Source organism: Prorops nasuta, unplaced genomic scaffold (assembly GCF_024137725.1).
Source record: "Prorops nasuta isolate Cenicafe-Biocafe unplaced genomic scaffold, Cenicafe_Pnas_1.2 PNAS00025, whole genome shotgun sequence".
In the NCBI taxonomy this organism is placed as follows: domain Eukaryota; kingdom Metazoa; phylum Arthropoda; class Insecta; order Hymenoptera; family Bethylidae; genus Prorops; species Prorops nasuta.
In genome coordinates, this window is record NW_027116822.1 from 1,086,701 (window position 1) to 1,107,134 (window position 20,434).

Sequence of the window (20,434 nt, forward strand, 5' to 3'; positions counted from 1 at the left end):
CACCGCCACCGCCCCTTCCACCTCCTCCTCCTCCTCCTCCTCCTCTTCCTCCAGCGTCACCTCCACCTCCGACTCTTGCAGCCTTCTTCTTCCTCGAGCTCCCGAGCTCCACGCAGCCTATGAAGCAACTACGGTGCGGGAACCTCCATCCTCGCCATCCCTCCTCTTTATCCAGATTTTTCGCCGGTCCTCCGCCTCTCCTTTATTATGTCATGTCCTGCGACGTCTCTATTGTCATCTGCAAAAAACATCGTGGTCACTATTGTTGCTATTAACCGTTCACCCTCCCCCCACTCTCACTCCTCCCGCCATTCTCGCACGAGCCAAGCAGTGTTTTTATCGAATCCTTATCTTACAACAGGTATTGACCCCAGATTGCAAGCCGAGGCAACGGGGAGCCAATGAATTCGTAATATCGGCTATATTTAGTCGAGAAAAGCTGTTATTAACTCTACATAGGCGCATATATGCACGAGCCGGCCGACCAGACACGACGAGAAGCCGTAAGTAGGGATGATCCGCGCGTACTTATTGCTTGTATTAATAAACGAAGGAAGGGGAGACGAAAAACTCGAGATATCTTGCTAAACAGGCACATTTAGCGCTTATCGACGCCTCCGTTTGCATTTGTCTATATAACGCGTACGCACGATTCTCCGCTAGAAAACAATCCATTTCATGTATATATATATATATATTGTGCATGAATAACAGCGTTGACTGCAGCTTGTGTACTTATCGACTGTGTGCATTATTTGCCTCTTTATTCTAGATTTGATTTTTAGGTTGGACGAGAGGCGGTCGGGGGCGATAGAAAAATATTTCAGCGAGTGAAATCATTGGGAATTACATAATTCCTTAAGAGTACGGTGGGTATAGTTTCAGAGCGAATCGCAAACTCTCGAGGGGAAATCCAAACAAACGCCAACAACTCACGTGGCAAAGATAAAATAAAGTCGAGGAACGAGCGGGTTTCACGTGCCCGTTTCACCAGCCTTGAAATTCCGTCAATTTTCAACAAGCCTTATCATCTTATTTAAGACTTGGAGCGGACTTTTCTGAATAATTCATATTTCACACTAGTGCCGGAGCAGCGTTATTATTAACGCTCTCCAGAAACTCCTTTACGGCTAACTAAATAATTAAGCGGCGTTTTACAGCTACTCATTTAGTTAGCTTTACCACTGGCTTATTGCCCTATCAAACGCTCGTAAGCGCGAGGATATATAGGTCAGCCTGTGCGCTACCATTGGAGGAATTGCGAGAGGAAAAGGCGGATAAAAGAGGGCTTCGTGCTGAATTTTGCCAGCCAATTTTATCGGCCTCTTATAATCCGTCCCTGCCGCTTTTTTCTTTTTCTATAAAGCGAAAGCTCTCGAACCGGATCGTTTGCGGAATTGTGTGCCGCGCAGTATCGAGCCACATGCAAATCGATATCGCACACTGCCCGCCACACTTTTAATCCATGCAAAACGTTCTACGGTCTTGCGAGCTTTCAAGCTTTTCTCTTGCGTTGTGACTCCCTTGAAAGGTGCAGAAGCTTCGCTCTTCCTCTTACGAAGAACTTGGCACCAGTTGTAGCGAGGAGCTATTGACGCTTGCACACTGCAGGATGCTGAGAAAAAGCCCTCGAACCGGATCGTTTGCGGAATTGTGCGTCACGCACGGACGAATGGATATCCGCCCGCACTGCCCGGCACCCTTTTAATCGATGCAAAACGTTCCGGACGCGATCTCGCGAGCTTTCGGACACTTTTACGCCGACGCTTCCCCAAAGGTGAAAGCTATGCTCTTTCTCTCACGCAGTACCTCGGCTTTAGCGTACGAACTTTGAGAGTTCTCGCGCAAAATTATTAATGCTTCCATACTCGACGTTGAAAAAAATCAATGCGTCGAGTATATGGGACGCTAACTTGTACCAGAAACAGAATCGATAGAATCTGTTCTTACAGGTAAAGCTCCCCCAGCTTTTGCGCAATATCTCAGTAGTCGCTTCTACAAACGGCATAAATCTGTTATTGAACAGATTCCAACTTTCCAAGTGAAGGTATGGTAAGACGAGAATGAACTCAACGCAGAAGCAGATTTGTCAACGTGTTTATTAGTTTATCAATGGTGGAGATTATCCTCAATCTGGTATATACATATATATATATTTAGCAATGATTTATAGGCGACACTTGAAAATATTAATCGCACACGAGACGCTTTCTGTACACATTTAAAGTACATAAATAGTTTACGAGTGTCAAAGGGGGATGCACGCGAATACTTTTTACACTCACTGTACATCTATACTTGTAGATGGACGAAAGTCCCTGAAACGAGAACTGGCTACTTCCGAGTAATAAAGCCCAATGCCGTAATCATCGTGATTTAACGATACAGATCCAAGCGGTGAACATAGGGACGTTTTTGTATTCCAGCATACTATATCGCCTTAACAGATTACAATCAGGAGTTATTCCATAGTCATCTGGCATTCCCAATCGATACTCTCGATTCTCCATCTTTTTTCTTCGCGTTGCAGGTTCAATGATTCTTCTATACCACCAGGACGACGCTTAATTGCAGTGGCACACGTCGATGTTAGTTGCAAATCAACAGGTTGGCAGGACCAGTTTTTGTCCATCGTTTGTCAAGGTTCAAGAGTTGTCTTGTAAAATTTTTAGGTCAAGCCCTCTTTTAATATGATATTAAGGATTAATGATTTAAACGGTTTGTCCTAGCGATGTCCGATCGAGGGAATGAGAGCCTCCAGTCGAAATATTCTTAATCCTTGATAACTTTTTGTAATAATGCTTACACTTAAAATCGTTCCAAAAGTTTCTTTCCTCAAATCCTTGCCATATTTCTCGGGTTGGCAGAAATTCGTGTGAAATTCGGTGTATCGGAAAGCTTTACGGCAACATTGGCGGCAGACTAGCACCTGGAAAACTCACTTACGTTAGCATGCTTTTATCTGGCTTTGCACTATCAGCTTTTAGAGAATATGTTGCATTAAAGGGGGGGGGGGGGGGGGGACTCCTCCCTCTCTCGACGCAAGCTTCATCGTTTATTAGCCGCACTTGTAAATCATCTTGGCGCAGAGAACCGTTTCGTAATGGAAACGAAAACAGTTGTGTCTTCTTCATATTTTAGGCTCCAGTGCGACTATAGCGCTACGCGGGCCACCTTAACAATGATCTTAACGCTTCGTATGGTAGATCCGTTAATATATCTGCACGTTGAAAATAATTCATTACTCCGAGGAGAGAAAGAAAATTTCATTTATTGCTCTTTTTCACCGCTGAAAACGAGAAAGGCACATTATTTTTACTCAAAGTAATCTCGTTCCAAAAGTCAAAGAGAGCTCGGAGGTAACGCGGTGAAAAAGGAAAAAGCCAAGTGGATGAAATAATACTCGAAAGACGCTAAGATATTTCAAGTTCTCTTCTGTCCCGCTTAAAGAAGCTTGGAAATTTTCCACGTATCCCCGAATAGCTGCTCTTTGCATTTAGTAGCGAGTGTTAAAAACGATAAAAAGCTCAAATATTATTTCACGATGCAACCCAATGTAAACAGTTGTCGCTGATTAGCTACACATTCTCTCGTCTACTACTTTTCTTTCCTTCTTCTTTTCGAACGTATATAGTTATTTTCCTCCAAGTTAGGAATTCGCTGAATTTGCTGTATTACGATAGGTTTGAAATTTTAGAAGTTATATCTCTCTTCGTAAGAAATGATTTCACTCGCTTAAAAATAAACTGGTAATTGTTGCTTTCATAATAACTTGTAATTAGCTGTTCGCAATAATACGTGCATTCAAGAAGATACAGATGAAGGCTGATAAATAATTCCTCTTCGTTAACAATACAAATTGTTTTACAAGTGTAAAGAAATTTATCGGAGATAAAGGAGAGGGTTATCGGATCAAATCGCTCTACACACATGGCCGTTGTTTTTTAGCGTTAAAAATAATAGAAAAAAATACAAAGCGCTTAATCTTGATTTTCAGAGGCCAAGAAGCAAATACGTTATAAACAAGCGAGAGGGGGGCAAGGAGTGTAGGAAAGGGTAATATAGAGGGGTGGAGAGGATGGGGGATCCAGGGCGGAGGTAGCATGAGAAAAAAAGAAAGATAGAAAGCAAAAGTCGGATGGAGACGCGTGAAAAACCTAATACAGCGCAAATATTTACCGTCAATGAACACAGCCAAAAAACGACGACGAGTGTTCCGCGAGAGCTGCTAACAGCACGTATTCACCAATCACGCGTCGTCACTTCCAACTCAAAACACACTCCTACACGCTCACTCACTAGTCGCCAAAGATGCAGTAAATTTTTCGTTGTTCCTTGCGATGACACACGTAGGTACACTGCAGAACGATATACACTGATGGTTAGCTATATTAGCGAGTAGAGAAGGAGAGAGGAGGGAAGAGAAAGGAAACGTGATTTATATAAAAACTACGTAAAAAGGGTAAGAACGTAAGATGAGCACTGTTTTATCCCTTTTCCACTTTCTATTTTCTAAAGTCGCATACACCCGCGTCAATGCACTTCTTTCGTGATTTTGTGTTTCACTCCTTTACCCTCTCCCTTCCTCAATCTTTCTCTCCTGTTGGTACGCGATGTTCGGAGATAGAGAGAAAAAGAGAGAAAAAGGGAGAGATGGATAAAAATGTTGAGAGAAGAGAAAAAGAGGAACAAAGTGACTGATTAGACCGGAGGTTTTATAGCGAGTGTAGCAGAGACGCGAAGGCAGCTCCCGGCCTCGTATAATTGGCACTGTTGCTGCTTGCCACTGACACTGACACGTCTAAAGTATATATAGTTGGTACAAAACGTACAATTAATACAAATCTTAAGGATATACCGCGAATAATCCAACCACTCTTCTAAGATCTTTCTCGCGAGATCTTCTTAGAGAACGACCAATGGCGTTTATCGTATCTTTCAGGACAGCTCTTTCCTTCTTCTCCCCGACTACTGCATTTCATATTCTGTTAGATACATACGTCCACATCGTGCATCTTGCCAGAGATTGCCAGAAGCTACTAAGAAAGAAGCTCGTGCTCGAGTTTGCTCGATTTGTTCCGAATCAAAGGGGATTGGACACTGCTGCCACTTACCACGTCTCTAGCGCCATCTTGCACACTCTTCGACGGACTTTTTACGCGCGCACGCTTGCATAGGATGTGACTCTGTTGCTGTTCAATTTTGATGCTGCTTTTTGCTGTTGCTGCTGCTGCCACACAGACTGATACTAAACATTATAGCATTAACCGTGTCGCTACTGGTCCGCTCTGGTCTGGTCTAGTAAACTGTTTATAGCGATAGCCGCGCTCCGATAACCGGCTATCAGTCGATATATTCCACTTATTCCACCCGTAAGGATTTAACCTATTGCAGATTCAATTGCTCTTTGCCTCTGAATCCATTTAAATCCTCTTTAAATCTCAATCCATTTAAATACCGTTTCTTTCACCCACTACCAACCGCTCAACTTGGCAAATCTCTGAACATTTGTTTCTTAACTTGCTACAACATGAACTGTTCAAACTAAAACGCCAGTATTGACAGTTCTTTTTTTACATTCCAATATTTTGATAATAACAACAATCAAATCGATTCATATTACAAAGCCAATATTCAACCATCTGCAAATATTTCTTATCATACAACTTATAATTATTTGTAGAATTAAAAAACGTTGTTTTCATCGATATAGAGATAAATAAATGATTTTAATAATTAAAATGATAAACAAGATGTAATGCTGCTACATGCCATCACAAAGAGAAAACTGTTTTCAATTTTATCTACTTTTATAACGTTAGCTCTTCTCAAACTTCAATGTTCCTTGATTAAGGATATACAAGACATAATAAGTCAGAGATAAAATTATTAATTATAGATATTATGTGATTATATTGTTAATGTGTATGTACATGCGAATTTACTTATAAATAAAAATACCTTAAACAAAATGAATGACACCATAGCAGCAAACAATTAATTGTAAAGGAACCAAAAGATATAGTTGATCATCACACTTAATTATAATCTTCTTTTCCAGAAATATTGCAATAGTGTGCCGTTTAGAAAAAGATGGTAGACCACGATCACTTTGACTCAAGAGTGTTTTATTTGTGGAAACAACCTCTACGTTTTTAGGTTATTAATGACGCTTTCACTGAAATCCGACAATGTAAATTTATAGTCGTAACTGCGTGAGGTTAAAGTTTACTATCAATGTATGTACTCAGCTATCTTAATTGTATTAAATTCATAGCACACACACTAGCTTCTCTACAGAGAACAGACGAGAAAATAATGCACGTAAGCAAACAGGCGCAACAGACGGAGGAATAACCGGAATAACCACTAAGTGTGTGTGCTAAGTGCTAAAAGCGCGCGCGCGCGCCCGGGTTACACCATTAACTGTGTAGGAGGAGTGTAGAGGGATGCAAGTAAAGAAAATAGGGAAGCTGGAAAAAGAAGAGAGGGTTAGAGAACTGAGAAGGTTCTACTTTTTGACCTATTAACTTTAAAGTACATACTATTCTAAGTTTTTTACGTAGACAAATATGTATTCACCGAACCGAAAGATTAGCCTGAGCTGCAGCTTCAAAATTATGTAGCGAATCAACGTACGGCTTTGACAGAAAAGTGGTAGTTTTATTGGCTGCACACACGCACATTTCTCGGAACTAGAACGGTTGCTTCTTAAATTTTGTTAGCTATAATCCCCGCCATGGACTATTTGCCAAGTTACGAAAATATTTTTCGTATCATTAACACAAGTCACTTGTCGACACCAAATTCATCCCATACATGGCCATTAGAAAAACACCTTCTTTTCCTTTTTATTGGATTCCGTTGCTGATAATGATCTTCCATCAAAAAAAACATTCTGATTTCAGTGATTTGTTTCAGCCTCCTACATACTATGTATGTATACATATAATGGACAAATTATCTACCGAGCTATTCCCTAATTCCCTATCCTACCGACAATGAGATAACGCAGGGGGCGTTGTTGTAGAGTGCAAGCCTTGCAAAAGCGCCAATTTTGGCATTACTGACGGCAGTATTTTTTCTTCGTTTATAATTTACATCCAGCCAAAATCCCGTGAAACTGGCTGGGCTGGTTGCATGTTGTATGGTTGCATTAGGAATTCGAGGGGTACCTCGTCTGCGTTTATACCTAAAAAAACATTTTCTTTTAATTTATACTATAGATATTTTATTTAAACCAAAAAATGGCATCGGAGGATAGTAGTCACTCTGCGACTACATCTGTAGAAGAGAACCGTCAGTTTGTTACAAGTACTTCTCAGCATCCTGGTAGCAGTACAGAATCAAATTCTCCAAAACCCCATGATCAAGCCAGCCGTCAAAACAATCTCCAAAGAATTCAACAGCGCAAGCAACAAGTATATGGTTGGCCAATACAAAAAAAATTAACTAAGCTAGCTAATTATAGTGCTTGTCAATATGAAAACTGCAAGTGTAATGGATGGAAAAATACTCAGCTTTTAACCAAACCACCAAAAACTGAAATACCACCAACCACAAATAGCTACTATGATCCTTGTAGAAGCTGCATGCATAATATGGAACATCACATTTCGCATATAGCGCATCAAAGTCATGAAGAATTGAACAAACTATTAGGGATGGTTATTGATGTTGACAATATTTTTATGGGTATGCATAGGGAAGAAGATCCTGATACTAAAAAAGTATACTACTATTTATTTAAACTGCTTCGCAAATGCATTATTTCACTGACAAGACCAATAGTCGAAGGACCTTTGGGTCAACCACCATTCGAAAGGCCCAGTATTGCAAAAGCTGTAACTAATTTTGTTTTATACAAATTTGGTCATCTCTCTCAAAGAGAATGGCAAGCTATGTATGACTTAGCTAAGATGTTTCTACATTGTTTAAATCATTGGAATTTTGAAGCTCCAAGTGCAAGAAGAGCTTCGATAAATGTAGATGAAGCTCCAGCATATAAGATTAATTATACAAGATGGCTTGTATTCTGCCATGTTCCTGCTTTCTGTGATTCACTGCCTCATTATGATACCACTCTAGTGTTTGGAAGAACTTTGTTACAAGCTGTTTATAAATCTGTCTGCCGGCAGTTAATGGACAAATGTCATAGTGAAAGAGATAGAATGACTCCTGAAAAAAGGGTACTGGTATTAACACATTTTCCTAAGTAAGTTAATTGAAGAACGTTAAAAATGTATCAATTTGCTTAGTTATTTTCATCATAAATTAAAAATTAATTTCAGGTTTTTATCTATGCTGGAAGTAGAAATTTATTCAGACAGCTCTCCTATTTGGGATCCAGAGTTTAAACAAGCGCCACCATCGCACCTGCAGGCTGCCCTAGAATCGAGAGCAAATCTTACTAAACGGACAGGGGAGTTTGAAAAAGTAACAGTTGCACAAAACGAAAAAGATAATTATACAACAGTCAATCTAAATGCAGGGGTCAAAAAGTCAAATGACAAAAGATCAGCTTCGGGTGGTCGATCTGATGCTAAACGGAGAAAAACTGAAGAAGCCTTTGAAGATTTGTCGGAGGAAACCGTAGCGGAAATTGTTGCCACAATAAATGATCCAAATTACATGTGCGGGCCAGACGCTGTCTTTCCTCCTAACGTACCGCGTGATGAAACTGCAAAAATTGAAGAAAGCAAGAAAATAATAGAGTTTCATGTAATCGGGAACAGTCTTACACAACCTGTTTCCAAACAGACGATGCTTTGGTTAATAAGACTGCATAATATTTTCAGTCATCAATTACCAAAAATGCCAAAGGAATATATATCGCATTTGGTTTTTGATCCGTATGTAGTAATATATTACTTTAAGACTTCAGGCACTTAAATTATTTTTAATTGAAATTTGATGTATTAACAGGAAACACAAGACCCTTGCTTTGATAAAGGATGGCCGTCCGATCGGTGGTATATGCTTCCGTATGTTTCCAACGCAGGGTTTTACAGAAGTTGCTTTTTGCGCTGTGACTAGCGAAGAACAAGTTAAAGGCTACGGAACGCATTTGATGAATATGCTCAAAGATTATCATATAAAGCATAATATCTTACATTTCCTTACGTTCGCTGATAAGTTTGCAACTGGCTATTTCAAGAAACAAGGGTTCAGCAAAGACATTAAATTGCCTGCGGCTATGCATCAAGGATATATTAAAGATTATGAAGGTGCAACTTTAATGCATTGCGAATTAAACGCAAAAATTGTTTATACAGAATTTACTGCTGTGGTGAGAAAGCAGAAGGAAATTATTAAAAAGTTGATTCAGCAAAGGCAACAAGAGATACAAAAAGTCCATCCAGGTTTGACGTGTTTCAAAGAAGGAGTTCGCGGTATTCCTGTAGAATCAATTCCAGGAATACGCGAAACTGGATGGAAGCATTACACGCAAACCAGAACGAGGGGTGTCGCCAAAGGAACTCAAGGACCGGAACCAATGGAAGCTTGTTTAGATATAACAGATTCTTTGTATAACGCTTTAAAAAATGTCTTGAACAGCGTTAAAAATCACAGTACCGCCTGGCCATTTTTAAAGCCCGTCGACAAGAATGATGTTCCCGATTATTATGATCACATTAAATACCCCATGGGTTGGTATACATACTTTTTCTAAAAAATATAGAACCAAATATAATCCCGCTTTCCTTACAGACCTTAAAACAATGACTGATCGACTGAAAGCAAGATATTATGTAACGAGAAGATTATTCATAGCAGATATGACAAGAATTTTCACCAATTGCCGCTTGTACAACAGCCCAGATACAGAGTATTATCGTTGTGCCAATGCGTTGGAGAAATATTTCCAGACAAGAATGAAGGAAATTGGTTTATGGGATAAATAGTGCTTGTCGTTCTGCAAATGTACTCTTGATTCCCCAACGTTATTTGTAATTAATGTAACATAATTCATTTCACTACTTTAACTCGTCTTGTAAATACATACACAAAAACACGTGTTACAATTCCACAGGTGTTTCAAAGGTTTTAATAATGTGATATTATTCAATATAATTTAGAATATTGTGCAAAATGTTATTACAATCGAAAGTGTTAATTGCTTTTGTTCCTAGCTGTATGTATTGGGTGTTAAGATATAAACGTAACATAGTGAAGAGATGCAATTCCGACAGTTATTTAACAAAAAATTGTCGAGTTGTACTAATATCTACGTAGTGGCTCTATCGCGTTATAAAGGCGTATACTTTGACCTTTTTGGTGCTTTCGCCGTTTCAGGCAGTCTCTACGACATTATGGTGTTACGTAGTGCAGCCTCGATCAGCTGACACCTGATGTTCGTTTATTATTGTCAGTATTTACCAGTACTACGGAAAACCCATTTTTATGTTGTATATTTGACGTAACAACCCTCGGAATTGCACCCTTTCACTACGACACACGTGATATTATTTTAACATCCTGTATATGAAATAAATGGTTTTTATTAAAAAAAGTTGTTTTGTTATTTTTAATTACAAATTAAACTATGAGAAGGTGACACTTGCTTTCCATGATTTATTTGTTCGATTGTTCATTAGAAGAGCCATAAAGCAAGTGAGACAGGATTTTAAAACTGGAGTAGGTACCTGAGATTTCACAGCCTAATTAATACCACTCCTTGGCAGCTAATTAAGGAATGTAATACAACGATTATCATGATGCTGTGCTTGGTAATCATGTTGTGGAACAGTGATTTCTTCAACTGTAACGTTTAAAAACATCTATCGACTTTTCTAGCCACATTGTTTGAAGAATTTTCTATTTAAAATATGTCCATTAACAAAGATTAAATTTAAACTTGCGCTTTAATTTTATAAAAATAAGAAGTCTTATTTGTATATATAATATTTATATTATTTTTCATTTAGAAATATAATATAAATATTATTAAAAAATTGAATAGTTGAATTATAAAGAATTACAGTGTGAATATCCTTAAAAATAAAAAAAAACATCCAGAATTTATAAAAAAATATAATATTAAGATATGGTGAGTCATCGTTAAATAAATAGACTAATTTTAAATTGTCGAGTTTATTACTAAAAAAAGCTATTGGTCGGCTGTCTTTGATTACCAGCTATATTTGTAGAGTGACCTTGGGATTGACGAAAAAGTCTCGATGAGTTTCGCCAAATTAGTTATCGCGCGTTCATCTTGTTAAAAGATGTCAAGATCATGCTCCATTAGGATCTGTTCAAATGTCGCACCGAAATCTCAAGAAACACCGTTCCCCATGCATGCTCCATTTATCCGCGTGAATTGATTAAATTAAAATCTCAAAGAGAATGCAGTTGACTGCAAAGTGAATCACTGTAATTTGTAAGAAGACACGCCGTGCACTCAAGAAGCCATGGAAATATTTTATATGCTCTGTTTATCATAAAGTTTATCCATTCGATTTATTTATATGCAATCATTGCGATTTCTATAAGCTATCATCTAATTCTACTTAGTAGTCCTGTATTCATCCAACAATAATTGTCCTATATCTACAATTAATCTACTTCCCTTTTACAGTCACAAAATATTATACAATTGTTTCCCTTCGATTCAAATTTAAATACAAGAGAATCGAAGTACAGCAATAATATATATACCTTTTAATTTCTTAATATATAAATTATAAGGAAATAATCACAAAGGTTGTTACCATATGGTGTATAAAAATTAGTGGAACTATAGAGACAAATGGAAAAATTTTCTGTAAGTATAATTAATCGGCTCGGCGTAAAAATGAAGACGGATGCGCGGGTGCAACTTAGGAGAAGGGAAGTCGCTATAAAAGTAGAGGAATTGCAGAGTCGGAGGTCAATGCTGAAAGTAGAACCGCAGGGGTTACAACGAGAGAGACGCGTGTTTAACAATCATTTAACAATTGCCTGGGAAACTATTGTAATATTTTTTATAATAAAACAAGTTTCTTTTGATAATATTAAAAAGAAGAAAAAAAAGCGCAACAATATTGGAGTGTTTCAAGAAGAAGAAGAAGAAGAAGACGAAGAAGAAGAAGTCGATCAAGATGTGCGACGACGATGTGGCTGCGTTGGTGGTTGACAATGGATCTGGAATGTGCAAAGCTGGCTTTGCAGGGGATGATGCGCCAAGAGCTGTTTTCCCATCAATTGTTGGCAGACCTCGTTACCAGGTACAAATACAATTTAGAAATTAAAGTGGACACAATGAAGCATATTAGATAAACATTAGTGTAAGCCGAATAGAAAAATATTATATACTATAAGAGTATTATAATCAAATGAATATATGTTTACATTTTAAAAGAGAATAATTGCATTTCATTTAGGGGATTATGGTGGGCATGGGTCAAAAAGATAGTTACGTGGGAGATGAGGCGCAGAGCAAACGCGGAGTACTGACAGTAAAATATCCTATCGAGCACGGTATCGTAACAAATTGGGATGACATGGAAAAAATTTGGCATCATACATTTTACAACGAGCTAAGAATCGCACCTGAGGAGCATCCAGTTTTGTTAACCGAAGCTCCGCTCAATCCAAAAGCGAATCGAGAAAAAATGACGCAAATTATGTTCGAGACCTTCAACTCTCCAGCCATGTATGTCGCGATTCAAGCAGTTTTGTCTTTGTATGCATCCGGACGTACCACTGGTATTGTTTTAGACAGCGGAGACGGAGTCTCGCACACCGTGCCAATTTATGAAGGTAGAGAACATATAATATTGCTTGTTTTTCTCGACTCACTATTACACAATAAATTTAAATAATACAAATACATTTTCGCGTTTCAATTAACATTCATAGCAACTTCAGCTTTGCAAATATATTTATTTCAGTAATATTACTACGATTTTACAAACTGCAATACATTACAGCAATGGTATTGAAACAGTTTAATAAGCTTTGTTCTGTTGGGATTCACAATTTTTTGGTACAATAATGTCTACTACACGAAAATGAGAAATTAGTAGTAATATTAGCAATAAAAGAAAAACGATTATTTAAGCATACTCGTTACAGGATACGCTCTGCCACATGCCATCTTAAGATTAGATTTGGCTGGTCGAGACTTGACGGATTATCTGATGAAGATTTTAACAGAGAGAGGATATTCCTTTACGACAACTGCAGAGCGTGAAATCGTTAGAGATATCAAAGAAAAATTGTGCTATGTCGCTTTGGACTTTCAGCAGGAAATGTCAACAGCCGCTGGTTCAAGTGCTTTGGAGAAAAGCTACGAGCTTCCGGATGGCCAGGTACAACATCACAACTTGAGTATAGAGTGTCGATAATTACTTGTTTTTTCTTCTTCACATTTTGAATGCAATAATATCATTTTTCATTACAGGTAATCACAATAGGCAATGAGCGTTTTCGCTGCCCGGAAGCAATGTTTCAGCCAAGCTTCCTTGGAATGGAATCATGTGGTATACATGAGACAACTTATAATTCGATAATGAAGTGCGATGTTGACATTCGTAAAGATCTGTACGCAAATTCAGTATTATCCGGTGGCACTACCATGTATCCAGGAATAGCTGACAGGATGCAGAAGGAAATTACTGCACTCGCACCATCAACAATGAAAATTAAAATCATAGCGCCTCCCGAAAGAAAGTATTCTGTTTGGATTGGGGGCTCTATTCTGGCCAGTTTGAGCACATTCCAGCAAATGTGGATCTCTAAACAGGAATACGACGAGTCTGGTCCCTCTATTGTTCATAGGAAATGCTTCTGATATCCCTGATAATTATTAAATACAATGCAACCAATTAGTTCTGCAAAATAAGAGCGAATCCTCTACCTTGTTAATCTTTTAATTATCCTTTTATCTTCATTACGCTTCATGGCTATCAATTTCAGTTCATAAACAACTTTGAAACTAATATACAATGACAGCTTTTATTAAAAAGTTTAATCAAACTTACAAAGTTTTTATTCATAAATTATATAGTGTGTCTACTGAAATGTAATTTATTTAGCAGTCATAAAATATTATTTAATCTTTGCTGTGAGCAAGATATTACTTCGAAACCTTCTCCATATACACAAGCTTCAGTAACAGAAGATCTAAAATTAAAACTATTAAATTAATATGGATATAAAAAAATAGCAACTAGGTACATGCATTTAATACATACTCATTATTACTCAGGAGAGTCATTCCTTGTACTAAAGAAATCGATGTAAAAATATGACTTAGTTTCTCTACATTTTGGCACACACTGTCAATTAAATACCTATGTAAGAAAACAACTTGATCCACGCCAACACTCAATAATTGATTGTCCCCAATGAATTTAACTCCTGTTATTTGAGCACTGTGTACTTGTGGTGAGCTCCATTGAATAGATAGATTTATTGAAGGATTTTTTTCAGTTTCAGCAGATATTCTTAATTGTGAAATGGTAAGAAGATTATCATCCCCACCAGTGCTTAATAGATAATTATTTTCATTTAAACGCTTTATGTCAAAAGCATTGATACCAGATTGATGTAACTTTTTTATAGCCAATGGTTTAACATCATTAGTCTCTATTCTTTCATTACTATCTCCAAGATTGGATAATAGATTATTTAAAATTAAGCTAGCATTCCAAAAGCTAACTATACCAAAAACATCCATAGTTAATAAAATTTTTGTATCAAACCACTGGAGAATATGAACTTTGAGAATACATACTCCACTATTTAGAGATACTTTTAAATAAATATTATTCTTAGCAATATCATATTGAAATATTCTGAAATAAAAAAAATAATATTTTGTATTAGTCATGCATTGATATATTATAATATTCTTCTTACCGTAAAAAGCCATCGCTACAAGCTACGAATATAAAAACATATTTCTTGGATTCTGAATAACAAGTAGCGATATCCATATAACGCGTTTCAACGAAATCAAATTTTGTTTTATTTGATTCTTCCCTTCTGCTTTCCTTAAGAGTGTTATATAACATGTGTGACTTTTTATCAATGCAAGAAATATCGGCACTAGTCATTTGAGTACAAGTGAATGAAATATTCAATAACCAAATTTTTAATTGTGCCCTTCCACCACCAGAAATCATGAAAAATTTTGAATAACCATCTACTTCTTCCAAATGTATTATCGAAATCGCTCTAATGCTTGAAATATGACCATCTAAAATTGCTAAAGTTTTGTAATATTTTATATTCTCCTTTGAAATACCAGTAATTCGTAAAGTACAATCTTCTGAACCAGATACAAGAAAGGTTTTATCATTTACCCTTATTTCTTGCATGCAGCATATTTCTTTTATGTGAGAGCCTCCCTGTAATAATTTTTTATTCATAATTTTCCTCTTAAAAACAACACTGTAAATAAAGAAATATAAACTACAATACCATTAAAACAGGCAATGATAAAGATTTTATATGAGCTCTAAGTAAAAAATTCTGCTTGTTTCTTATATAAGAAAAATTAATAAATCCATTTAGCAACATACAATCCCATGAACGATGACCACCACCACAAGGAATTCTTAACAAAATTCTTTGTAAAGAAATACTATAAATAATAAATTCCACCTGAAATAAGATTTCAAATATTTAAATGTTGCTTATAATTTCAATACTATAAATTTATGTATGTATATAAATTTGATGTCAAATACCTCTTTAAACCCTACTACTAAAGTATCAACTTCAATTTTTAATGTTCCACTAACCCAGTCCATAGGCATTTTTAATGCATGTAGATATAGTAAAGTTTCTTCTGATCCATCTTTTTGCTTTTCATAAAATCTAACAGCTCCATCACGACCTGTTGTCATTAGTTTATTGTGTAATATTGCAAAAGATTGAATGCCAATGTTTCCATGAACTTTTGAAAAAGATTTTATGGGCTTTCTTATTTTATCAGTAGTTTCAAAGTCATTTCTTTTGTTTAATAAATCATACAATTTATAAACGTGCATACCACCAACCCTATCACTGCATATTAGAAGGTTTTCATAAATAATTGCAGCAGTTACCCAGCATTCACGGCTTGTAGGTAATATATACTCTGATTGTAAATCCAATGTGCCTACAAAGAACAGATAATACTAAAAGATTAAGAAACACAATCATTGTAATTTACACATCTTTACATACGTTTATCACTGATTTTTAAGATCTTTAAAATACCATTTGTACAACATATTATTATTGTTTGATTATCTAACCATTGTATTGAAAAAATATTTATATTATTAATTCTCTCTTCCAGGATCTCCTCCAAATGTTCTTTGCTTGTATTTTCTGAATCAGAAATATTTAAATACAAAATTGTACCTTTATAAAACTTTACAGTAAATAAACGAAAAGTAGAATTTCCAAACATTTTTACACACTGGATTTATTTAAAGATTGTTTTTAGCATTCCAAATAGCTAGTAAAGATTTGGAATTTCTGATTAACTTACAAAGTTTTATTGCTTTCACAAAAAAATAGCAAAGAGGGCACATAGAACACTTGGAATATCTACTCTTCAATTAATATTTGAAAAGGTAATTACCAGCAAGTATCGTTATATTACCATCACCAGATGCAAAAGCAACATAAAACCTAGATGGAGAGATTTCCATCATACAATGTTTACAATATTTTTGTAAAATGTTTGAACTTTTAAAATTGCCTGTTTCTATATGATATGTTAAAAGAATGCCCCCTTCCTTAAATATTAAAGTATTACCACTCTTTAAAAATCCTATATATTTAGGATAAGTACCATGTTTGTCTTTGGACAATGGAATTAATTGTGGAATGTTATTGCTTAGAAGAGACCATGAATATATAGATCCATTTGCACCTCCTGTTAAAATAGTTTCTTTATCTTCTGATACATCAATGCTCCAAATAGCTGCTCCATGATGTGCTTGAAATTTATTTAATATATTTCCATTTAATGACCATATGCATATCAAAGAATCCTAAAAATATAAAAGTACTGTTTATATACCAACAACAAAAGAATGAATTATGATACTTCTTCTAAAAATAGGGGGTTTAATTATAAATACTTCTCCTATACTAATTATTGTTTTATGCTTGATAACAGCTCTCCAAACTCTAGCTAAATGACCAAACATTGTTGTTTTTAATACAATATTTGCAGATTTCCAATCCACGCATTTTCTACAATAACTACAATGGTTGTTTTGGAGATCTCTTAATTCCCATAAACGTATAGTTCTATCATCAGAAGTTGAACAGATTAAATTATTCTCTGGATCAAAATTTAAAGAAAATATTACACCCTACAAAAATAAGAGTATATTTATAAATTACAAGTATAATCGTAAATCTAAATATGTAGAAAATGAAACTTACTTTATGACCCAATAAACGGTGCATAATAGGTACAGATGTATCCTTGTCATTTTTATTTGGCTTTATGCTCCATATTAATATTTCTTGAAATACAGTACCACTTAAAATTATACAATCATTAATACAATTATTCAATATTGCACCTCCATATCTATTGAATTGCTAAGAACAGTAAAATTCAGCTATTAATCTACCATAAATAAATAACATAATTCTATTGTCATATCAAAAGGATACAGAATACATTTGTTTTCACAGTGCACATTTTTAAATATCCATTGATCTTGTGGATAATATACGGATATGTAATTATTTGCATATAGAATTATTAATTTTACTAATTTATCTAAATCAAACCATTTCACTTCAATTACCCAATCGTCTAGTATCATATCTTTCAAAATTTGTTTAAGCCTAAAAAAATTATATAAACTTTTATACTGAACCATTTTTTTGTTAATTAAATAAGAGAGGAAGATTATTAACGATACATAATATACATACAAAAATGTTTTGTTTTCTTTAACTATTTTGTATATACAAACATGTTTTTTTCCAAATACTGCTAAATAATTATTTGGTCCAGGCTCTATACCATGAATATTGTCAGGATATAAACATTGCAATTTTTGCAAAATTGTATATGTAAACTTATCGCAAACGTACAAAAAACTTCCAATTCCTAAAAGAAGATAATAACATTAATACTATATGTTATTATTGTGAATTTCATATTATGAAAACACAATATATAACCTGCTAAAATAAAATTATCATAAATTTGAATGCATAGAACATTTGTACATAGTAACTCTGATATCATTTTTTTAAATAAATATTTTTCTATTGCGTATTAAAATGTATACGGGTTTCTTAGCTGCAACTGCAAGTAACCTTATATCTACATATATTCATTGACATTGAATTGTATTGCACATACTCAGACATACTGTAATACACGCACGCAGGACACACAGCCACATTGTCAATTTTATTTGTTGCCTTAAATCAGCTGTATATTTTTCACACTCGTTAAAAAATAACTGCTCGTCCTTAAATTATCTCATGTGAAGCTATTTTTTTTAAATTTGTGCAATTATTTATCTTAATTCTATATGAAGATAATTGTCATTACCACCACTCTATATACTGCAATCTTTAAGAAGTTCGAGCATGTGGATATTTGGTTATGGTTCTCTTATTTGGAAGGTCGATTTTCCTTATGAGAAAAGAATTATTGGATATGTTAAGGGATATATACGAAGATTTTATCAAAAAAGTACAGATCACAGAGGTATACCAAACAAGGTAAAATTATTTAATTTGTAATTACTTAAATACAATTATGTAGATCTTGTTATAAATATACTAAATGTGATAGTGTCTTCTTAATAAGCAGAGTTGAATTAATACAAAATTACTTCAAATTATACTGATTTTAAAGTTACTGTTATTGTTATATAGTTCATAACATTGAAAGCACCCCAAAGTATATATATATAATTATTTTGTTTATCTATTAAATTAACCATTAAAGATATCAATGTTTTACTCAAAACCTCTATGAGCGCAATTAATAAGAAGTTTTGAAATGCTCCAATTCAAAATATTAATACGTTTTATAGTTACAGTGATATAAGCCATCTTGTATCTTTTCTAGAACATTTTAAATGATAGACTATGTAATAAAAACAAGTTTTTGATTTCAATCATATTTTATAATTTCAGCCAGGAAGAGTCGTAACTCTACTCTCTTCCAATAATCCAGATGAAGAAGTATGGGGTGTAGCTTATAAAATAGCTGTTGAAGATATAGAAAATGTTACAAAGCATTTGGACTTTAGAGAAAAAGATGGCTATCAAGGAAAGCAAGTTCTTTTTCATCCTTGTTACTCTACCAAAAGTTCTTATAACAATTCAATTATAGCAACTACATTAAATTCATTGGATGAGAAAACATTTTATGTTACTCTGTACATTGGAGAAGAAGATAATCCAAATTTTGCAGGAGTTGAAGACATCAACACTATTGCTAACCATATACTAAATTCAGAAGGAAAAAGTGGCCCAAATAGAGAATATCTTTATAAATTAGCAGCTGCAATGCGTACAATAGCCCCTAATATTTACGATGACCATTTATTTACACTTGAGACAGCTGTGAAAAAACTAGAAGAGATGGAAGAAGTTTCAGCTGAACAACCAAGCCAATGATATATACAAATTTTTAACAAACAAAAAATTGAAAACATGGAAGAAATAAACACTGAGTTCTTTGTACCTATTTACATATCATTGATATGTATCCAACAAAGAATTAAAAATGGCAAGAAATGGAGAAAACTAAAAGTTCAAATAGCTTAGTTTAAAAGACTTTTATTTTACATAATTGCATATATTATACTTTAATAATTTATTTCAATAAATTATAAATATGTGATGAGTTATAAATAGTTTTTAATGTTTAATATAAATTTTATTATAATTTATATATTATATTTAATATTTTCATTATACTGTCTACATAAAAACATTTATTGTCAAATCAGATTTTATAATTTATTATAATTTTATTCTCTTGCTTTTACAATTTAGCTTTTCAGACTGAAATAGAAAGGGAAGACACGAAAATTGTGTTGTGAATAACAATGCTTAGTAAAAAGCAGTAAACAGTTAAGGTGAAGAAGCAGTCGGAGTCAAAGCAATTCAAAGTAATTGGTAATACTACTGAATACCACTGAGTGAGTACTACTGAGTACCACTGAGTACTACTACTTGTAAATCTTGTAATGCAGATAGTGCCGATAGTGGTAGGGGCAACTGAAGGGGGAGAGATGGACCTGGATGGACCAATGACCATATTGTCTATGAGGGATGAAGAAGGGTACAATCACTAGCTAGAGTCAGCCGAGCGATTGGAGTAGGGAGACAGGAGGGGGTAAAGAAAAGGAGATGCGCGTAAAACATTGCGCATGTGTGATTATACAAAGCACAAATGGTTTTACTAAACTTTAGGAGAAAATTTATGTATATGAATAAAAGCATAATACTGACAGTT

General features: G+C 35.0%; 4 protein-coding genes and 1 long non-coding RNA gene across 12 annotated transcripts; 3 read left to right on the plus strand and 2 right to left on the minus strand.

Moving 5' to 3' along the window:
- Positions 1 to 50: 50 nt before the first annotated feature.
- On the minus strand, positions 51 to 5,633 carry LOC136782065 (uncharacterized). The gene is made up of 3 exons (XR_010824062.1): positions 5,115 to 5,633; positions 4,180 to 5,036; positions 51 to 238 (listed from the first exon to the last, which is right to left on the minus strand). It is a non-coding gene; the product is annotated as an uncharacterized lncRNA (long non-coding RNA).
- Positions 5,634 to 7,083: 1,450 nt separating this feature from the next.
- On the plus strand, positions 7,084 to 10,507 carry Gcn5 (Gcn5 acetyltransferase). Of its 2 annotated transcripts, XM_066741423.1 has the most exons (5): positions 7,633 to 7,844; positions 7,957 to 8,215; positions 8,292 to 8,852; positions 8,926 to 9,650; positions 9,712 to 10,507. In XM_066741423.1, the coding sequence occupies exons 1-5, from the start codon at positions 7,763 to 7,765 to the stop codon at positions 9,903 to 9,905; spliced, it is 1,821 nt and encodes a 606-aa protein (XP_066597520.1). In that variant the 5' UTR covers positions 7,633 to 7,762; the 3' UTR covers positions 9,906 to 10,507. The 2 variants fall into 2 exon arrangements, with proteins under 2 accessions (XP_066597519.1, XP_066597520.1); XM_066741422.1 differs by having other exon boundaries at positions 7,084 to 8,215.
- Positions 10,508 to 11,895: 1,388 nt separating this feature from the next.
- Positions 11,896 to 13,786, plus strand: LOC136782232 (actin, clone 403-like). The gene is made up of 4 exons (XM_066741510.1): positions 11,896 to 12,206; positions 12,363 to 12,741; positions 13,057 to 13,292; positions 13,385 to 13,786. Exons 1-4 carry the CDS (start codon positions 12,081 to 12,083, stop codon positions 13,772 to 13,774), a joined length of 1,131 nt encoding a protein of 376 aa, XP_066597607.1. The 5' UTR covers positions 11,896 to 12,080; the 3' UTR covers positions 13,775 to 13,786.
- On the minus strand, positions 13,674 to 18,445 carry LOC136782231 (tRNA (34-2'-O)-methyltransferase regulator WDR6). Of its 5 annotated transcripts, none has more exons than XR_010824094.1 (13): positions 18,133 to 18,259; positions 17,881 to 18,058; positions 17,614 to 17,790; positions 17,377 to 17,527; positions 17,067 to 17,303; positions 16,562 to 16,976; positions 16,159 to 16,305; positions 15,678 to 16,090; positions 15,409 to 15,591; positions 14,845 to 15,335; positions 14,178 to 14,780; positions 13,965 to 14,106; positions 13,674 to 13,779 (listed from the first exon to the last, which is right to left on the minus strand). XR_010824094.1 is itself a non-coding variant. In XM_066741507.1 (13 exons), the coding sequence occupies exons 2-13, from the start codon at positions 18,197 to 18,199 to the stop codon at positions 14,022 to 14,024; spliced, it is 3,147 nt and encodes a 1,048-aa protein (XP_066597604.1). In that variant the 5' UTR covers positions 18,200 to 18,259; positions 18,317 to 18,445; the 3' UTR covers positions 13,920 to 14,021. The 5 variants fall into 5 exon arrangements, 3 of the variants coding, with proteins under 3 accessions (XP_066597604.1, XP_066597605.1, XP_066597606.1); XR_010824093.1 differs by having other exon boundaries at positions 13,688 to 13,814; XM_066741507.1 differs by lacking the exon at positions 13,674 to 13,779 and adding an exon at positions 18,317 to 18,445 and having other exon boundaries at positions 13,920 to 14,106.
- On the plus strand, positions 18,340 to 20,377 carry LOC136782233 (putative glutathione-specific gamma-glutamylcyclotransferase 2). 3 transcript variants are annotated; one of them, XR_010824096.1, is made up of 3 exons: positions 18,340 to 18,684; positions 19,105 to 20,117; positions 20,185 to 20,376. XR_010824096.1 is itself a non-coding variant. In XM_066741511.1 (2 exons), exons 1-2 carry the CDS (start codon positions 18,550 to 18,552, stop codon positions 19,588 to 19,590), a joined length of 621 nt encoding a protein of 206 aa, XP_066597608.1. In that variant the 5' UTR covers positions 18,340 to 18,549; the 3' UTR covers positions 19,591 to 20,377. The 3 variants fall into 3 exon arrangements, 1 of the variants encoding a protein (XP_066597608.1); XR_010824097.1 differs by having other exon boundaries at positions 19,105 to 20,094; positions 20,172 to 20,376; XM_066741511.1 differs by having other exon boundaries at positions 19,105 to 20,377.
- Positions 20,378 to 20,434: the final 57 nt, after the last annotated feature.

Excerpts from the sequence above, each read along its gene's own strand:
- Gcn5 (XM_066741422.1), top strand. The coding sequence starts at position 7,248 with ATGGCATCGGAGGATAGTAGTCACTCTGCGACTACATCTGTAGAAGAG. Across the intron at positions 8,216-8,291 it reads GTATTAACACATTTTCCTAA|GTTTTTATCTATGCTGGAAG; the intron begins GTAAGTTAATTG and ends AATTAATTTCAG. Across the intron at positions 9,651-9,711 it reads TCACATTAAATACCCCATGG|ACCTTAAAACAATGACTGAT; the intron begins GTTGGTATACAT and ends CTTTCCTTACAG.
- LOC136782232 (XM_066741510.1), top strand. The coding sequence starts at position 12,081 with ATGTGCGACGACGATGTGGCTGCGTTGGTGGTTGACAATGGATCTGGA. Across the intron at positions 12,742-13,056 it reads CACCGTGCCAATTTATGAAG|GATACGCTCTGCCACATGCC; the intron begins GTAGAGAACATA and ends TACTCGTTACAG. Across the intron at positions 13,293-13,384 it reads ACGAGCTTCCGGATGGCCAG|GTAATCACAATAGGCAATGA; the intron begins GTACAACATCAC and ends TTTTCATTACAG.
- LOC136782231 (XM_066741507.1), bottom strand. The coding sequence starts at position 18,199 with ATGATATCAGAGTTACTATGTACAAATGTTCTATGCATTCAAATTTAT. Across the intron at positions 17,304-17,376 it reads ACCGTTTATTGGGTCATAAA|GGTGTAATATTTTCTTTAAA; the intron begins GTAAGTTTCATT and ends TTATTTTTGTAG. Across the intron at positions 14,781-14,844 it reads TGTAGCGATGGCTTTTTACG|AATATTTCAATATGATATTG; the intron begins GTAAGAAGAATA and ends TTTTTATTTCAG.
- LOC136782233 (XM_066741511.1), top strand. The coding sequence starts at position 18,550 with ATGTGGATATTTGGTTATGGTTCTCTTATTTGGAAGGTCGATTTTCCT. Across the intron at positions 18,685-19,104 it reads ACAGAGGTATACCAAACAAG|CCAGGAAGAGTCGTAACTCT; the intron begins GTAAAATTATTT and ends TTATAATTTCAG.